Raw genomic sequence first — 16,165 nt, forward strand, 5'->3', positions numbered from 1 at the left:
TATACAGATAAAATGTCATATTTTCTCTTTTTTGTATGCTTGAAATGATATCATAGTAAACAGTATTTAAATGTGTTGATGTTTGTAGTGTTTTTTTGTCAATGTGATGTGCAGCTGCAAGGGGATGGAAACAAAAAGAGCCTGAAGAAGCTTTTGTAAAATGGGAGTTTTACTGCAACATAATATGAGCTGTCTGTCTCCTTTTAAAAATATATATATATTCCCAAAATATACAGTGCATACATGCAGTTTGATCCATAATATTATATTTATTATTTTTTGCATTATTAATTTGTCTTACAAATTTGTCTAATGAGGCCAAGGTACATCACTTACAGTGCATTGCAGGAAAATAAAAGGTCGTCGTTTTCAATAACTTTGATCAGTAACTTTGGATTTCAAATATTTTAGAGTTTCCTAAAATCTTCGGTCCAAAGTTTAGGAAAAGTCACTCGAGCCACTATGACGAAAACACTAAGCAAGACTGTATCTGACACATTAAAGGAAATGATTGTAGAAAGGGGGTTGTGCTTGCTGTTAATCATTGAATTAGTGCAGAGGCTGGTATCTGCTCAGTGGACTCAGTAAGAGACAATGAGAGCACAAATGTAAAAAAAATAACACCTAGCAGAGTGGAAAGGATCGGGGAAAACACATTTTTCTTATTTCAGCGAAGCCTGTCACGCACGCTGACAGTATCAAAGAATAGCTGGAAGACTTTTCATGGTGTTTCTTATCAGTGAAGATGTTAGCTGTTCATCTCATTTCCTTCTTTTTCTCCAAACTCCAGGAGGACCCCACAAAGAAGGTGAGTGCTACACACACAAACACAACACTGTTTCAAACAGTGCATATAATTACATTACACCCCTTGTAATGAGGGGGTTTGAAGCTCTACATTTATTTAAGTCTTCTCAATTATGAATGTGTAAGCTGCTAATGCACTGGATTTATGCTCTTAATTGGAAATCATCTTTTATATGCAACTCTACTTGCCACATTTATCATCAAAGATATATTTGCCACCAATGATAAACTTACTGTTCTAATGTGTAGTTTCTTGATTTACTTCTTAGGCAGTTCTATCAGGATTTATCCAGATTGAGAAAGTGATTAAAAGAAGGACAAATCTCTGATGATTGCTTTGAGGATTTGCAGAAATGCACGTGACTAAAATTAAGTCAACGAAACATGGCAGAAGTCAGTACAGTAATATAAATGATCAAGGTGAAATGTGGGATCATTAGTCACTGCGTCACCATTTATCTTTATCTGAACAATCATTAACAATTTTCCCTGGCAGCGTCGCTGCTCCTCTTAGTCCACATTGGATCGCACATTCTCACCCGGGACAAAGTATGGACACTCCTGCAATCACACTGTACTCGCTCACGCTACACTCACACTCTGGCTCTTATATCATAAAACCTTAGGGTGTTGTCCTATGAGCACATGCTCCACGGCGACGGTTCAGCTGTGAATACAGCACACGGGGTGTGGCTGATGATCTTCAGCTTTTTTGTTTTATACTACTTCCTAACTCATTTACAGAGACAGTTTGGCATGTTGAGTTACTGTTACCACAAAATCACTTGAAATATTTTTGCTCAACCTATCACTTGCAGTTTTCTGGTTCAAGCAATCAGTGAGTTTCAAATTCACATTAATAAACCCAAAATTCAAAACATATGTGAAAAGACATCACAGATAAATGAAAAAATCCTTCATATCTGAAATACAAGAAAAAAGTTGTTTTTTTAAAAACTTTTCTCTGTTGATCAGATGTTCAGATCAATTCTGGTGAATTTTGATATGTAATATTCTAAAACTGTGATGAGGCATGTAACAGTAACAGAGGACATAAAAAGAAAACTAACTGAATGAGAGAAGCAAAAGTAGTCTAACACCTAATAAGAAAGTCCACAAAATACAAATGAGAGAGAGAAATATAAATTTTTCTCTCTTTCATCCCTTCTCATTCAAGTCCTGTCGGTGAAAATACAGCGGTACATCTCACTTTGTTTTGCTCTCTCTGTTCTGTGTCTCTTTCTTTTTCAGGTCGACAGGTTTCTGCATGCAATGCGCCTCCATGACGACCAGTTAATTGATATCTCAGCTCGTTTCCAGGCTGAAATGAAGAAGGGGCTCTCAGCTGAAAGTTCGGCCGCCGCAGCTGTAAAAATGCTGCCGACACATGTCCGCTCCACTCCTGATGGCTCAGGTTACTCATGTTAATGGTTTATTTTATTAGGGCTGCTGAGCAGATCTTTAAAAAAAGAAGACTGCCATTGTTTAGAAGTAAAAGCAAGAGATTAAAGATCTTCCTTCTCTTTCAATCACTCTTGCAGAGAAGGGACAGTTTCTGGCACTGGATCTTGGAGGCTCCAAGTTTAAGGTGCTCCAGGTTAAGGTGAGAGAGGGGATGGGGGTCAGGAAGGGAGGAGTGGAGATGGAGGAGAAGATCTACCCTATATCAAAGGAGCTGCTCAATGGGAGAGCACCAGAGGTAAGAATAAAAAGATCTGAAAGTAGATTTGAGGAGAACTCAACAAGCAAGAAGAGATTTGAACTTTTCCGTCGTCATTGTCTTTGTCTTTGTAGTTATTTGACCATGTGTCAAAATCTCTGAAGGACTTTCTTCGTGTAAAGAACATCAGTCTGGAGAAGAAACATCCTCTGGCATTCACTTTTTCTTTCCCCTGCGAACAGACCCGCTTGGATAAGGTATGACTCTCTACATCCAGACATCCGGTTTTCATGAGCTGTACCTGTAGTGTGTTATACTCCACGTGCTGACATCTGTCTGTCTTTTTAGATTTAGATCCCATAATCCTTCGAACCCCTTCTTTCCTCTTGCAGGGATTACTGTTGAGCTGGAGTAAGAACTGCCGGGCTCGAGGCCTTCAGGGGAAAGATGTGGTCCAGGCTCTCAGAGAGGCTATTGACAGAACTGGGGTGGGTTGCCAGTGTTTGCTTCCATAATTTACCCATAAACTATCTGCAGAAACCGAGACATGACGAGAAATATAACGTAAGATGAAGTGGAAAAATAAAGAGTTCAACCCATCTGATACCCACTATGTAAACTGAACAGTATAACCTGGTTTATCTCTTTAATAACTCCCTCTGCAGGGAATGGACATAGAAGTGTTAGCGATGGTTAATGATACTGTGGCGACAATGATGACCTGTGGTTTTGATGATCAGTACTGCGATGTAGGACTCATCATTGGTAAGTAGATTCACATAATTCAAACTAGTCTCTTGTGTCCTTTTACAGAAACTATTGTTTTGTATGAGTGTGACATGTACATGAGTAGCCATCACTCTAAACTTCTTTTATAGTTCATTTGAATAAGCATAAAGTTATCCAGTGTTCAGTAAAACAAAGCAAATGTTCTGCATTAAAACTACAAAAAACGTGAAACTAAAATTCTGTACTATAAATTGGGGTTTATTCTGGTTTCTTTTTTATCTAGTGAGCCTTTGGGGCTCTTAAGATTGATGCATAATTATCTAAACATAGCTAATCGATATTATCTAATCATAGATAACTGCATATTAGTGACAGGAAATAGCGCTGACTGTAAATGTAGAAGGCATTAATAACTCTGATTCTGCAAATCTGCTCCAAACTTTGTATTTTAATTTTTGCAAAACACATGTTTAAATATTTTTAGATCAATTCTTATTCATGTTTTTTGTGCAAACAAGTGGAAACAATATTTTGCAAAAGAAGAGAAAGCACACTTACCCATAGTCATCTTGCTCCCTCTGCTGGTTTGCTGTGCATGTGTGGATATTGAATTAGATAGCAGTGTGAAGTGTAGACATATAGAGCCATTAACGTATCCCGTTTATTGTAATAATCTTAATGGAGTAAGTCTATGTATCCTGTGTGTTTGGGTGCTTACAGGCACAGGCACCAACGCGTGTTACATGGAGGAGCTGCGTCATGTTGACCTGGTGGAGGGAGACGAGGGCAGGATGTGTGTGAACACTGAGTGGGGAGGCTTTGGGGACGATGGGGCCCTGAATGATTACATAACAGAGTTTGACCAGGATGTTGATGCAACCTCTATCAATCCTGGAAAACAAATGTAAGGAAAGCAGCTTTGTCTTTTCTTTTTATATAAAATAGACTGTCCATTAAGACATCTTTCATTTATTTATGTTTTTCAAGGATAAATTTGAAATAGGTGCAACTTTCATAGGGAAGTTTTCTTGTAATTTCTTAGAGTAAGGCAGAGGTTCCCAAAGTGTGGGGCCCGCCCCCTAGGGGGGGCGCAGAGCCATTGCAGGGGGGCGCTGTATGAAAAGAAAAAAAAAAAGAGCGCTTGGACACTGTGGACAGGTTTTTGACGGAGCTCCCACATAAACGCAAAGCAGGAGATGAAGCATCGCCAAATATGTTTCCAAACCAACTTCCTTCCAAGCCAAAGACTAGAAAATATGGTGAAGCATATCTTCCCTTTGGCTTCACCTGCACAAGTGCCAAGGTAGGTCTCCCCTGCAAAATTAGTTTCCCTGCGTCGGGAGCACGCGCTGGGCTCTCCAAATCACGGACAAACAGTATCCCACATTCTTGATTTTTAGTTCACAAACACTTCTTGTAATAACTAACTACTCCTGACATTTTGGACATGTTAGCTCTTTATGCAGTAAAGTTACAGTGGGATACAAATAATATCAGGCTGATCCTGCCGTAATTTGTTCCCCGGTTCAAATCACGGACAAACAGCATCCCACAGCTGTTTATGTGTTTAAACCCATTTTGCACAGAGAGGCATTTTTTGAAAAATGTATTGACAGCAATGTTGAATATTATTAGACAGAAAAACAACTACACGTAAAATAATAACACCGTGACGCCTCTGCCTTTCTAAATGGAGGGACAGTAACTGCGTGTGTATATGTAAGCGTGTAAAACCTGCAGATAGTCAGATTAACAGTAACAGTATTTTGTCTCTATCTGCCATTCTGCAATTCATCTCATGTAAACAATAACGTGGCGCACAGCGTGAGGTGAAAAGAGGCACATACCTTTGACGCTGCGTGACGAACTCTGTAATCCTCGTCCACACGTAAACGCAAAAAAGGAGTTTTAAATAATCTCCGTTTTCGGTGAATCGCAACGCCGTTTACGTGTTGACGAAAGGCCCAAACGCATAGAAACAGCTGAGTTTTCAAAAATACCCGTGTAGGTGTGGACGCAGCGTAAAAGAGTTAGTAGTGTATTTTATTACTACCTGTAATTTATTGCCGTTTACTTGTATTTGCTTAATTGTTTACTAAATGTTTGAGGTGTGAAATAAACCGCAATGGAGTTTGTAAACAAAATATGGGTGTGTGTGTTTGGAGGATGTGTTTGTGCGGTGGGGGGGGGCGAACATTTTTCTTGTAAAAAAGGGGGGCCTGGCAAAAAAAGTTTGGGAACCACTGGAGTAAGGAATAGTTCTCCAGGCTTCTTGAAGGACTTTCAAAACTTTTCTTTGGATGTTGGCTGCCTTTTGTTCTGCCAAGAAGATCACACACTGCTTCAATAATGTTAAGGTCTAGGTTCTGAGGAGGCCAGTCCATGACTGATACTGTTCCAACTGGGAGTGTGTTTGGGATCATTATCATGCTGATAGTCAGACAGATGCCAATCAGAATTTTTCCAGATGGTATTGTGTGGTGTCAAAAATCTGATCTGATGATATTTTTCTGTATTCATAATCCTCAACGCCACTTGCTGAAATGCAATCCCAAACAATGACAGACACCACCGTGTTTTACAGATGGCTATAGACACACACTGTTGTACCTCTCTTCTGATCATCTCCGTACATCTTCACAATTAAACCAAAACTTTCAGATTTGGATTACTCACTCCATAAACCCTGTTGCCACTAAATTTCACTCCAGTTTTTGTGTATTTTGCCATATGTGACTCTTGGATAATGTTCTTCTGATGTAGATTTAGCACTGATGCTTTTTTTGTCCTCCACTTGTCCAGTTTCCACAGTTTTCTTAAGGACACACTGCACATCATAGTGAGACATGCCAGCTTTTCAGTTCTAGCTGTTTGGGCCTCAGCTTCTTGGTTCAATATTACCATTTTATGCTTGTCAAACTGTGGTATTTTGGGGATTTTTCATAAATTCAACTAATGAAATGGGAACAAACGATGTGTTTTTTGTGACAGGCTAACAAACAGCTCAATATAAAATTGGTTACAAAGCGCTGGTTCATCCCTTAAATGGTAAATGGCCTGTATTTATATAGCGCTTTCTAGTCCCTAAGGACCCCAAAGCGCTTTACATATCCAGACATCCACCCATTCACACACACATTCACACACCTTAAGTTAGGTGTCTTTTTAATGCTTGAACAATTCATTGGCCAGTATTGGTTTATCAAACTGAAAAAAAAAAAACATTAATTGAAAAAGTGTCTGCTACAAGGACGGGACTAAAAAGTGAAAAAGCAACCAATGTCTAAAGAAAAACTCTGAAGAGCTTTCAGAAATAGGTGGCTTAAGATGTTTGCTCAGTACTGTAGAACTCTGTATAAACCTTTGATCCTTTTCTGGTCTATTGTAGCTTTGAGAAGATGGTCAGTGGGATGTATCTGGGTGAACTAGTGAGGCTGGTTGTATTAAAGATGACTAAACTGGGACAGCTGTTTGATGGACTCGTGTCTGATGCCCTGATGACCAAAGGGAAGATAACCACAGCACACGTGGCAGCCATGGAGGAGTAAGTTGTCTTTATCTCTCTGGGTCACATGGCGTCTGTCCAAAAACAGCATGATGCCATAGATATTCATTTGTCTCAGGTACAAAAATGGTCTGAAGAACACCAGAGATATTCTCGTGGAGCTTGGTTTGAACCCATCACAAGATGACTGCATTGCTGTTCAACACGTCAGCACCATCGTGTCCTTCAGGTCCTCCAATCTGGTGGCCGCAGGGCTGGCTGCCATCTTAACCCGAATCAAGCAAAACCGGCATTTGAGGGCATTGAGGATCACTGTGGGAGTGGACGGAACGGTGTACAAGACACATCCGCAGTAAGTCAGTGTGGAAATCACTCAAACCCATATTAATTTACAACTATTGAGATTAATAAATATGTAACATAAAACACAAAAAGATCCAGTACTATCAATAGTCCTCTTCCTTTCTAACTATGACTAATGGCTGCTGTAAAAAGTTTCTGATATTTTTTTAAAATCCAAAATAAATAAAAGTTTGAAGCAAAATCAATTAAACTTCACTGACAAAGAGCCTTGAGAAGAAACTAGGGTTAAGCAATGGATTAAATAAATGACCAGAGACATAAGCTATTAAATGTGTCACGGCGAGTGAGAGGAGCCGTGTGGAAAATAAAGGAGGATCCAAACGCAGGCACTTGTACAGGTGAGAGGGTGGTTTATTAAACACAAAAATGGACAAAACAGCAAACGGAGAACTGAACTATACTGGGTTAACTAAACTACGGAGCCTGAACAAGAGCACAAACCTGAACACGAATAACAGCAAGCAGAAGACGGAAAGAAGGTTGACGGCAGGGAAACACACAGAATGAAGCAGAGTGGATACACAGACGGACCAGCAACTACAAACACAGAAGACGCGACTTAAATACACACAGAAACACAAGGAGATTACACACAGGTGGGGAACACAGCTGGGAATAATCAACAAGACGAGACAGGGGTAAAACTGAACACACTCACATGAGACGCGGACCTTCACAATAAAACAGGAAATGAGAACACAACACCAAGACGCAGACCTGACACTGAGAGACAGACAGAAAATGACACATGGAACTAAACCCACACAAAACATGAGAACACAAATCTAAATACCAATAAACAGAAACATGGAACTCAATAACAATAATCATCATCACCACCATCACCACAAAATGAGAAAATCCAAAACACCAAGATAACTGAAACACAAAGTGCCAGAGAAACATAAGGAACAATTCATAATGCAAAAGTAAACCAAAATATAACAAACTCAAAATACTGGGTTCAAACTGACCCAGAACCGTGACAAAATGATTGGGGTAAATTTGTCACGCTTGAGTTTAACCTAACGTCAACCACCCAGTACCACAGCTCAGCACTGCATTCACTACTCACACACAATGAGAATCCCCATGTGCACTATTTGACCTCAACTCTAGCAAAACTATAGGCTGTAAACAAAAGATGGACTATTCTGGTTCTGTGGAATTGCCTTAATCTCTCTGATGGCCAGCAGTGGATAAAAAGAAGTCAGCCTGTATAGAAGCCTATAGAAAACCTGCCTTGGCTTCTTTGCTCTTTGACCTGAGGTCTCAGTCATGGTTTTAGCATCTCGGCATCCCAATCACCAGTTTCAGTGAGTGAAAAAACTCCCGACAAGGCTTAAAAAATAGAGCTTTGGAATCCAGTGGATGATGTCTATGATAGTGACGCCCTGATCACCTCTGATAAAGTCAGTGAACCCAACACAACAAACAGGGCCTTGATGAAGAGATTGGAGATAACAGCATCATGTCCTCTCTTACCTGATGAGCTGCAGATCAGTAATATAAATACTTCTTAAGAAACATCTAAAATAGCCTGATGAAATATTGAATATTTTATGTTTCTGTCACTTCTATTCCAGGTATCCTAAACGTCTCCATAAGGTGGTGCGCCGGTTGCTTCCTGAGTGCCAGGTTCGATTCGTCCTCTCGGACAGCGGCAGCAGCAAAGGGGCTGCCTTGGTAACAGCAGTCGCCCAACGCTTGGCATCACGGAAGAGACAGGTTAGAGTGCTGCAAGTTGTATGTCTGTGTTTGTGTGATTCTTCACAGGTTAAATAAAAAAGAAAGGCTTAAATATCTGATAAACAGTATCTCTGGTTTTGCAGGTGGATGAGACACTGGCTCCCTTCAAACTGAGTCAAGAGCAGCTCCAGTTGGTCAAGGCCACAATGAGAGCAGGGCTGGAGGCAGGGCTAAAGAACAAAGGCCCCTCAGCAGTTAAGATGCTGCCCTCTTACGTTTACCATACACCTGATGGCACAGGTCAGAGACAAACGCTGACGTTCTTACAGGCCTCTTAATTAAACCCAAACAGCAGCTACACAATTAATACATTCAGCGTCACCTCTAGCTTTTGCAAAGATGTAACTTCTTTGCTAAAATCTTTTTTTTTAAAGTTTGTATTTTTAAAATATAAAAAAAGATCATAATTATTATTTTTTTTAACCAGAGCATGGAAAATATCTTGCTTTGGATCTGGGAGGAACCAACTTCAGAGCTATGCTGGTTAAATTCAAGAAAGGCCTTCAAAACAACACACGGCTTTACCATAAAATCTACACCGTGCCGCTGGAGATAATGCAGGGAACAGGAGAAGAGGTGAGAAACATGCATATACCCTCAGCACCCTGACAGAAAGTATCAAACTGGGTTTAGTCATTAAGTAATTAAATTAATTATAAGAAGTTGTACACTGCTGACAGTGTTGTCTAAACGAGGTAGGGTCTAATTCTTCCATTTGAAAAACAGTACTGAAAATATAACACACCGTCTGGGTTTTTTTTTCTCTCTGTTTGTCTCCAGCTGTTTGATCATTTAGCACAATACGTGAGTGACTTCCTGGACTACATGGGGATGAAGAAAGCACATCTTCCAGCAGGCTTCACCTTCTCTTTCCCCTGTGAGCAGACGGCCATTGACACGGTACGACAAAATAGTTTGTTGCAGCCACAGAAAACCTGGCTGCACCTTATTTTACAATGAAGTAGTAAAACACAATAAGCTAGACTTTGTATCAAAGTGATTAAATTAGAAATAGTATGCCCTGTGAGGGACTGGCAACCTGTCCGAGTTTAACCTGCTTTAACCCACCGTGTCCCTGCTGGGACTGGCTTCAGCCCTCAGATACAGTTGGATAAGCTGTTAAGAAAATTGACAAATGGATGGAAATAATTCTTATTAGACAACCAAACCACCTTGAACCTGTTCTAAATAATTACAAAACATCATATAGTGCTGTTAAAAGTACACAATATTTAGACAGTATCGCTCATTAGAAGAAAATTGTAGCTTTAAACTGTCTAAAAATCACACTGGTTCACATGGTTGTTTCCCTTCCAGGCTGGATGTTGTTCAAAGTCCTGTGGAGTATATTATTTGGTATCTGATTTCCTCAAAGTGCTGCTCTCATAAAGGTTAAAGGCCACAGATTGTAGATTGATGTAGCAAATCTGACATCACTCACTGGTTTCTAGAATCTGCATTTTGAAGCCTCAACATTTTAGCCACCAACATGTTAGTTTTTTGGAGCCAGAAGTTATCATATTTGGATGAGAGGGTGGCCTGTTATCAGTTAACACTAGATAGCCTGGTTGCATCTGTAAACTGTATAGGGACGCATAAAGATAAAACACTGACAGACTAACTGAGAGACAGATAGAACTGAAAACTGAAGCACAAACTTGTTGTTCAAGCTCATACCACACAGAAAGCCACGTTACTTGTCAGATGGATGAAGGGGGGCATCACAGACATCATCATCAACTCATTCAGTTACATTCAGCTCCCAAGTCTCTTAGATCTATGGGCAAAGATCTCTAACATGTCCCGAGGTCACGGCTCAAACAAAAAGCCATTGTAGTTGCTGTGCCACATTTGTAGGATCATCCAGTTGTTGTCGTCATTATGTTTATTGCTTATTGTTTATCGTCCATGTGTCCACCTTTGACTATTTTAATGTAATTACACACATACATATATAGCTGTATTTAAATGTGCTTTACAAATAAAAAAACAAATAGTACTCACTGGCTATAGTTCCATGAGAAATGCTCCAAAAGAGATGAACACTTAGAAACACAGATGAGAGGTCCAATTCAGTGAATCCAATAAGCACAGGTGAGGCCATTGAAATAATAGACACTGAGTCATCTGTTAATTAAAGCGACAACATCCAGAACTCCAGCACACAGATAGAAAAATGTTTTTTGTTTCTTTTTAAAATCACCTCCCAGTGCAGCTGTCTTAAAAAATGAAAAACTGGCTATCGACGCCAAAATTATTTGTTGTGCCAGACTTGAAACATGACTTTTATTGCTCTAAAGTTGGGCATTTTAAAATATGAATCCAAGGGGACTGACTCCCTTTGGAACTAGCCTGACGTGGACATTAGTGGAACTACAGTTTTTGGCACTTGATCATTAGATGTTCTCAGAATGTTATTTACAGAACTGTTCTGTTAAATAAAAATGTAAACAGACTCCTAAAGCAGTAGCATTATTATTTCTGTAGCAGTTTGTAACCTTTTCAACCTTTGGATGTTCTGTAGGGTATCCTGGTCAGCTGGACCAAAGGCTTCAAGGCCACAGACTGTGAAGGACATGATGTTGTTAACTTGCTACGGGAGGCCATCAAAAGACGTAACGTGAGTCAATAAAAACAACAGAGTAAAGATTTAAAATGATGGCCACGTTTTAAACAGATGAGGGGAAGAAACGTTACATCAGATTGGTACACGTCTAGGCTAACAGGAACAATACAGTGCATTTGTGGGTGTGTGCACACAGGAGTATGACTTGGACATAGTAGCAGTGGTCAATGACACAGTTGGGACAATGATGAGCTGTGCCTATGAAGACCCTCAGTGTGAAGTTGGACTGATCGCAGGTACGTGACCTCAAGGGTGAAGAAATGCTAAGTTAAGAATAAGCTTATAGTTATGATGGTTCATTTAAGAATTTTAAATGCAAAGAACAGTATTATAATATTTGACGTAATAAGGAAATAAGCTATATGAGTCTGTTTTACAGGAACTGGGTCAAATGCTTGTTACATGGAGGAACTCAAGAACATTGAGAAGATTAGACAAAAGAAACAGAAAACAGAAGGAGACGAGGAGACACCTGAAGCAGTGGAGGACAAGGTGGAAGGACTTGCTTGTTGGGTGCCAATGAGCTAAAAACGCATTGTTAAAACATAATTAAACACTTTGTGTGTGTGTGTGTGTGTGTGTGTGTTTCCCTCTCTCAGCAGGATGATGGGTCAAAAGGAGATAAGAAGGCGGAGACTTCTGAGACATCAAGGATGTGTATAAACACAGAGTGGGGGGGTCTGGGTGATGATGGATCCCTGGATGACATCATCACACCTTTTGATGCTGAGGTGGACCACAACTCAGTAAACCCTGGAAAACAAAGGTATCATCATATATATGTATATATGATGACACCTGCTTGGTGCACACACGTAAAACTGGATGTTTTATGACAGAATTTTTTTTTTAAACATACTGTGACACATACTGTATGTGTCTCGTGTAGTAGTTATTTGGTGTTTTTGAGATTTATTCAGTAACTTGTAGCAAGTTGTGATGGTCACACAACATTTTACAAGTTTATATTTGTGTTTATAGGTTTGAAAAGCTCACCAGTGGGATGTATTTAGGTGAAATTGTCCGAGAGGTATTACTGGATCTAACAAGAGGAGGTTTGCTGTTCAGAGGACGCGTCACCGAAACCTTAAAAACACCTGGAATATTCCAAACTAAATATCTGTCACAAATAGAGAGGTAGGACAAACGATGCCTATGTGCTATTTTTTGATAGATTTTAAAGTATTCATAATTTAACATGAATATTGCATTTTCTGCTGTGTAACTGTGTTGTCTCCCTCCAGTGACCGTTTGGCTCTACTGCAAGTCAGATCTATTCTCCAGCACCTGGGGCTCGACAGTACCTGTGATGACAGCATCATTGTCAAAGAGGTACAAGATAGAAAGCAACATGCCACACAGTAACCTCCTACAGACTGCATCACAAATTCAATGTTTTCCTCTTTGACAAGGTATAAAAATGTTAACAATTAAGCCTCTGTGTATGTATTTTGACTCGGACCACGTCGCTTACTTCCATCAGATATTTTGATCTAGTGCAAACAATGCACAGGTGTAATTTGTTATAATCTTGGCTGTTTTACAGGGTTTTTTGCAAAGTGGAATACTGAGGCCAAAGACGGCTCTTAACTTTTATTTAGCCTGTTGGTATCTTAAAGAAAGATGCACCGGAAATTTTCTGTCTTCTCCAGTAACTCCATTCTCCAATAACTGCACAGAAACTGAAAGAACATATTTCAATGCTTTTAGCTCGACAGAAAGTGTTGATATGTGGATTTTTCTTGTGTGGTCCTAAATTATACACCATGTAGAGTCCTTAAATGGGCACTTAGTAGCCAAAGTTTTGTGAATGCCTGATTTAAGTTTTCTCATTAAGACATGCTAGTGAGCCATCTTGCACAACAGAAAGACTAAACAAACTCTGGGTACACTAAACTAAATCTTTGCTAGTGTTACTGGTTACACCTTTGTTTGTGGACATCAGAAAGTCTAATTTCAGGGAGAAATTGGAGGAAAATCTAGACATTGTCCTTGAAAAGTAGCATTGTTATGTTATTATTTCTGGTATCGATCCAACCCTCCAGATATTAATGGAGAGAGGATAGAATGATTTTATTCTATTTTTCTCACATCACATCATGTACATAATGCTCTAGATTTTTCTGCCATACTAGATGAGATACAGCCACCAGTTGCTAGGGAAAAGTCCTGTATTTATTCCCTGATTATTTGGCAGTGATTTCTGAATTTTGCTGGCTCTCGCTGAGTGAAACAGGCTGCAAAGAACCAAAAACCTGCTTGTGATTTTTAGTTGCTAGCATACAGCCATGATAACCTGTAATTTTTCATGTTTGTCTGAAAATTCTCTTGCAACCAGTCGGGGAATAATCATTTTTCACTCACAACCAGTGGTTGCTGGGTTTTCACAGAAAAAGTCTGGCTAACAGTTAAAATGTTTGAAAAAAGGCTGGAAACTGTTTCCTAAGAGTATGGATACCTGGTTGAAATTAATGAACATAAACAGTCTTGCTAACCATAACTGATGGTTAAAAGCAGTCCAGATATCCAGATTAAAATAAGTTTAAATTAACAAACAATCAGTTGTGCTGTTGGAAAGATTCTTCAATTCATCTGCCTTTACTCTAAAAGCTTTCTGCCATTTAAATAAATAAATTAATTAAAAAATTGCTGCCCATAAGTCAAAATTTTCTTTATTATCTTGAAATTCTGAGCTAAATTTTGAGATACCTAACTTGAAATTTCCACAAAATTTTGACTTATGGACAGCTTTTATTAATTTTTTTTTACAGTAACAGAAATAAGGTTATCGTCAGATAAAGTTTGGGAAGTGGTTCAAAGAAATATGCTCTCTGCTTCCACCTTACCTTAAGGTTGGATAATATTCTTCATATTATTTGTGTTGCGCATTGTCTGGCTGAGAAAACTGTGACGCCAGCAGACTGTTAACTCTTGCAATATTGATAAAGGTTTCCATTGTTGCTTAGGTATGTGGAGCGGTATCGCGCCGAGCAGCAGAGCTGTGTGGGGCAGGCATGGCAGCCGTGGTAGATAAGATCAGAGAGAACCGAGGACTGGACCATCTGAACGTCACTGTAGGGGTTGATGGTGCACTCTACAAACTACACCCACAGTGAGTTAATTTAATAAAAATATTGTTTGTTTGTTTTTGGGTGCAGTGATGTGTTGGGTGTGTGTCAGGTGTGTACTGTACTTTCATTTTAACCTTTCATAATTATTCAAACAGCTTGGTTAAAACATTTTCTTTTGTTTCTAGTTTTTCTGGAATCCTTCAAGAGACTACCAGAGTTTTGGCTCCTCAGTGTAACGTGACCTTCTTGCCATCAGAGGAAGGCAGCGGGAAAGGTGCTGCCCTGATTACTGCTGTGGCCAGGCAGAAGTGAGATCGTTGACTTCACACACCTGGAAAAAAAAAGATGTCCGAAGATGTTTTTTCACTTTTTTTCATTTAGTTGCACTGCAGTTTCTTTGTTTTTGTTTTTTTTGCACTACCAAAATTCTGTATTGGCCTAAGAAAGTGTCAGACTGTGTGGATGGAAGATGGAAGCATTGCTGTCTGTGATTAAATCACTGTTTGTAATAAATTTTAAAAGAACTGTAATTGGTTTTAATTGACTTTTATATTAAGGGTGTGTCAGTCAACACTCTGACACTATGTTTGCTTCAGCTTAGTTAACTTAATCCATGTTAGTTAAGTTAAATTGAAGAAAACTTCTTCTATTATCTTTACTGCTCACAAATAACATAAAATAAAATATTTCTAACTTGATAAGCCCTTCTGTGTTAATCCACGGTTATCTGTGTTTGCAATAAATCAACACTCTCATTTGAACTGAAATGAAAACCTGGCATAGGACAACCCACTGTGGTTTAATATATATGCTTCAAACCCAAACCCGCCACATTCCAGTGATCAAGTTACCAAGTTAGCTGTGTGAAAATGTCAGTCACAGCTGTGTGGTCACATGCCAAAATGAGAAAATCCCAGCAATCCTATGAGGAAGTGCTTGATGACACTGGGGAGGAAGAACATCCTTTAAACAGGAAGAAACTGCCGTCAGAACCATGTTCGGGGTGGGGCAGCAATCTGTGGGCTGTGAGGGGTAAGAGAAGTGAAGTATGAGCATAGAGAGACAAGGACAAAACAAAACTTCAGAAGAGAGAAGCCAAAAAATTATTGTCAGGCAGCAGAAACATATAAACACATGTGGAGAGGAAATAGGTGAGTGGAGAAGAAGCATCGCGAAACTACAGGACGCTTCAGGGTCACCTGATCCAGCACAAACACAAGTGTCAAGCTTAAAAACTAAAGAGTGTGCATGTCCCAAATCCAAACTGGGAGCTGGTTCTAAAGGAGAAAGAGCTGATAGCTGAAGGCTCAGCGTCTTATTCTACTTTTAGAAACTCTAAGGTCTTAAATGCTCTGTTAGGATAATATGATACTATGAGGTCTCAATGATGTGATGGGGCCTAATTATTGAAGACTTTGCATGTAAGGAGAAGGATTTTAGTTTCAGTTGTTGATTTTAGAGGAAGCCAATCAGGCAAAATACGGGAGAAATTTACTATGTTATTCTCCTCCCTGTCTCTCTGCAGTGTTTTGGATTAACTGGAGGCTTTTAAGAGAGATTTTTGAACAATCTAGTGTGGAGATGTTTTTTCATCATTTCATCAGGTTTGAGTAAAAATAACCTCATTTTTGTCTGAATTTAAAGGTAGAAAATCA

At 39.4% G+C, this 16,165-nt stretch overlaps 1 protein-coding gene across 2 annotated transcripts; it reads left to right on the forward strand.

Moving 5' to 3' along the window:
- The first annotated feature begins 362 nt into the window (after window positions 1–362).
- Window positions 363–15,192, forward strand: LOC100693640 (putative hexokinase HKDC1). 2 transcript variants are annotated; one of them, XM_005458923.4, is made up of 21 exons: window positions 363–808; window positions 2,059–2,221; window positions 2,349–2,506; window positions 2,602–2,724; window positions 2,860–2,955; window positions 3,133–3,232; window positions 3,917–4,100; window positions 6,585–6,740; window positions 6,820–7,053; window positions 8,651–8,792; window positions 8,897–9,053; window positions 9,241–9,389; window positions 9,594–9,713; window positions 11,338–11,433; window positions 11,576–11,675; window positions 11,819–11,931; window positions 12,039–12,205; window positions 12,421–12,576; window positions 12,684–12,771; window positions 14,406–14,551; window positions 14,696–15,192. In XM_005458923.4, the coding sequence occupies exons 1-21, from the start codon at window positions 746–748 to the stop codon at window positions 14,820–14,822; spliced, it is 2,838 nt and encodes a 945-aa protein (XP_005458980.2). In that variant the 5' UTR covers window positions 363–745; the 3' UTR covers window positions 14,823–15,192. The 2 variants fall into 2 exon arrangements, with proteins under 2 accessions (XP_005458980.2, XP_019214919.1); XM_019359374.2 differs by lacking the exons at window positions 363–808; window positions 2,059–2,221; window positions 2,349–2,506 and having other exon boundaries at window positions 2,604–2,724; window positions 2,860–3,031.
- The last annotated feature ends 973 nt before the right edge of the window (window positions 15,193–16,165 follow it).

This window comes from Oreochromis niloticus, linkage group LG1, assembly GCF_001858045.2.
Source record: "Oreochromis niloticus isolate F11D_XX linkage group LG1, O_niloticus_UMD_NMBU, whole genome shotgun sequence".
NCBI lineage: Eukaryota > Metazoa > Chordata > Actinopteri > Cichliformes > Cichlidae > Oreochromis > Oreochromis niloticus.

Coding starts and splice junctions, on each gene's coding strand:
- LOC100693640 (XM_005458923.4), top strand. CDS start 746: ATGTTAGCTGTTCATCTCATTTCCTTCTTTTTCTCCAAACTCCAGGAG. Junction 4,101..6,584: donor ATCAATCCTGGAAAACAAAT/GTAAGGAAAGCA, acceptor GGTCTATTGTAG/CTTTGAGAAGATGGTCAGTG. Junction 12,206..12,420: donor GTAAACCCTGGAAAACAAAG/GTATCATCATAT, acceptor TTGTGTTTATAG/GTTTGAAAAGCTCACCAGTG.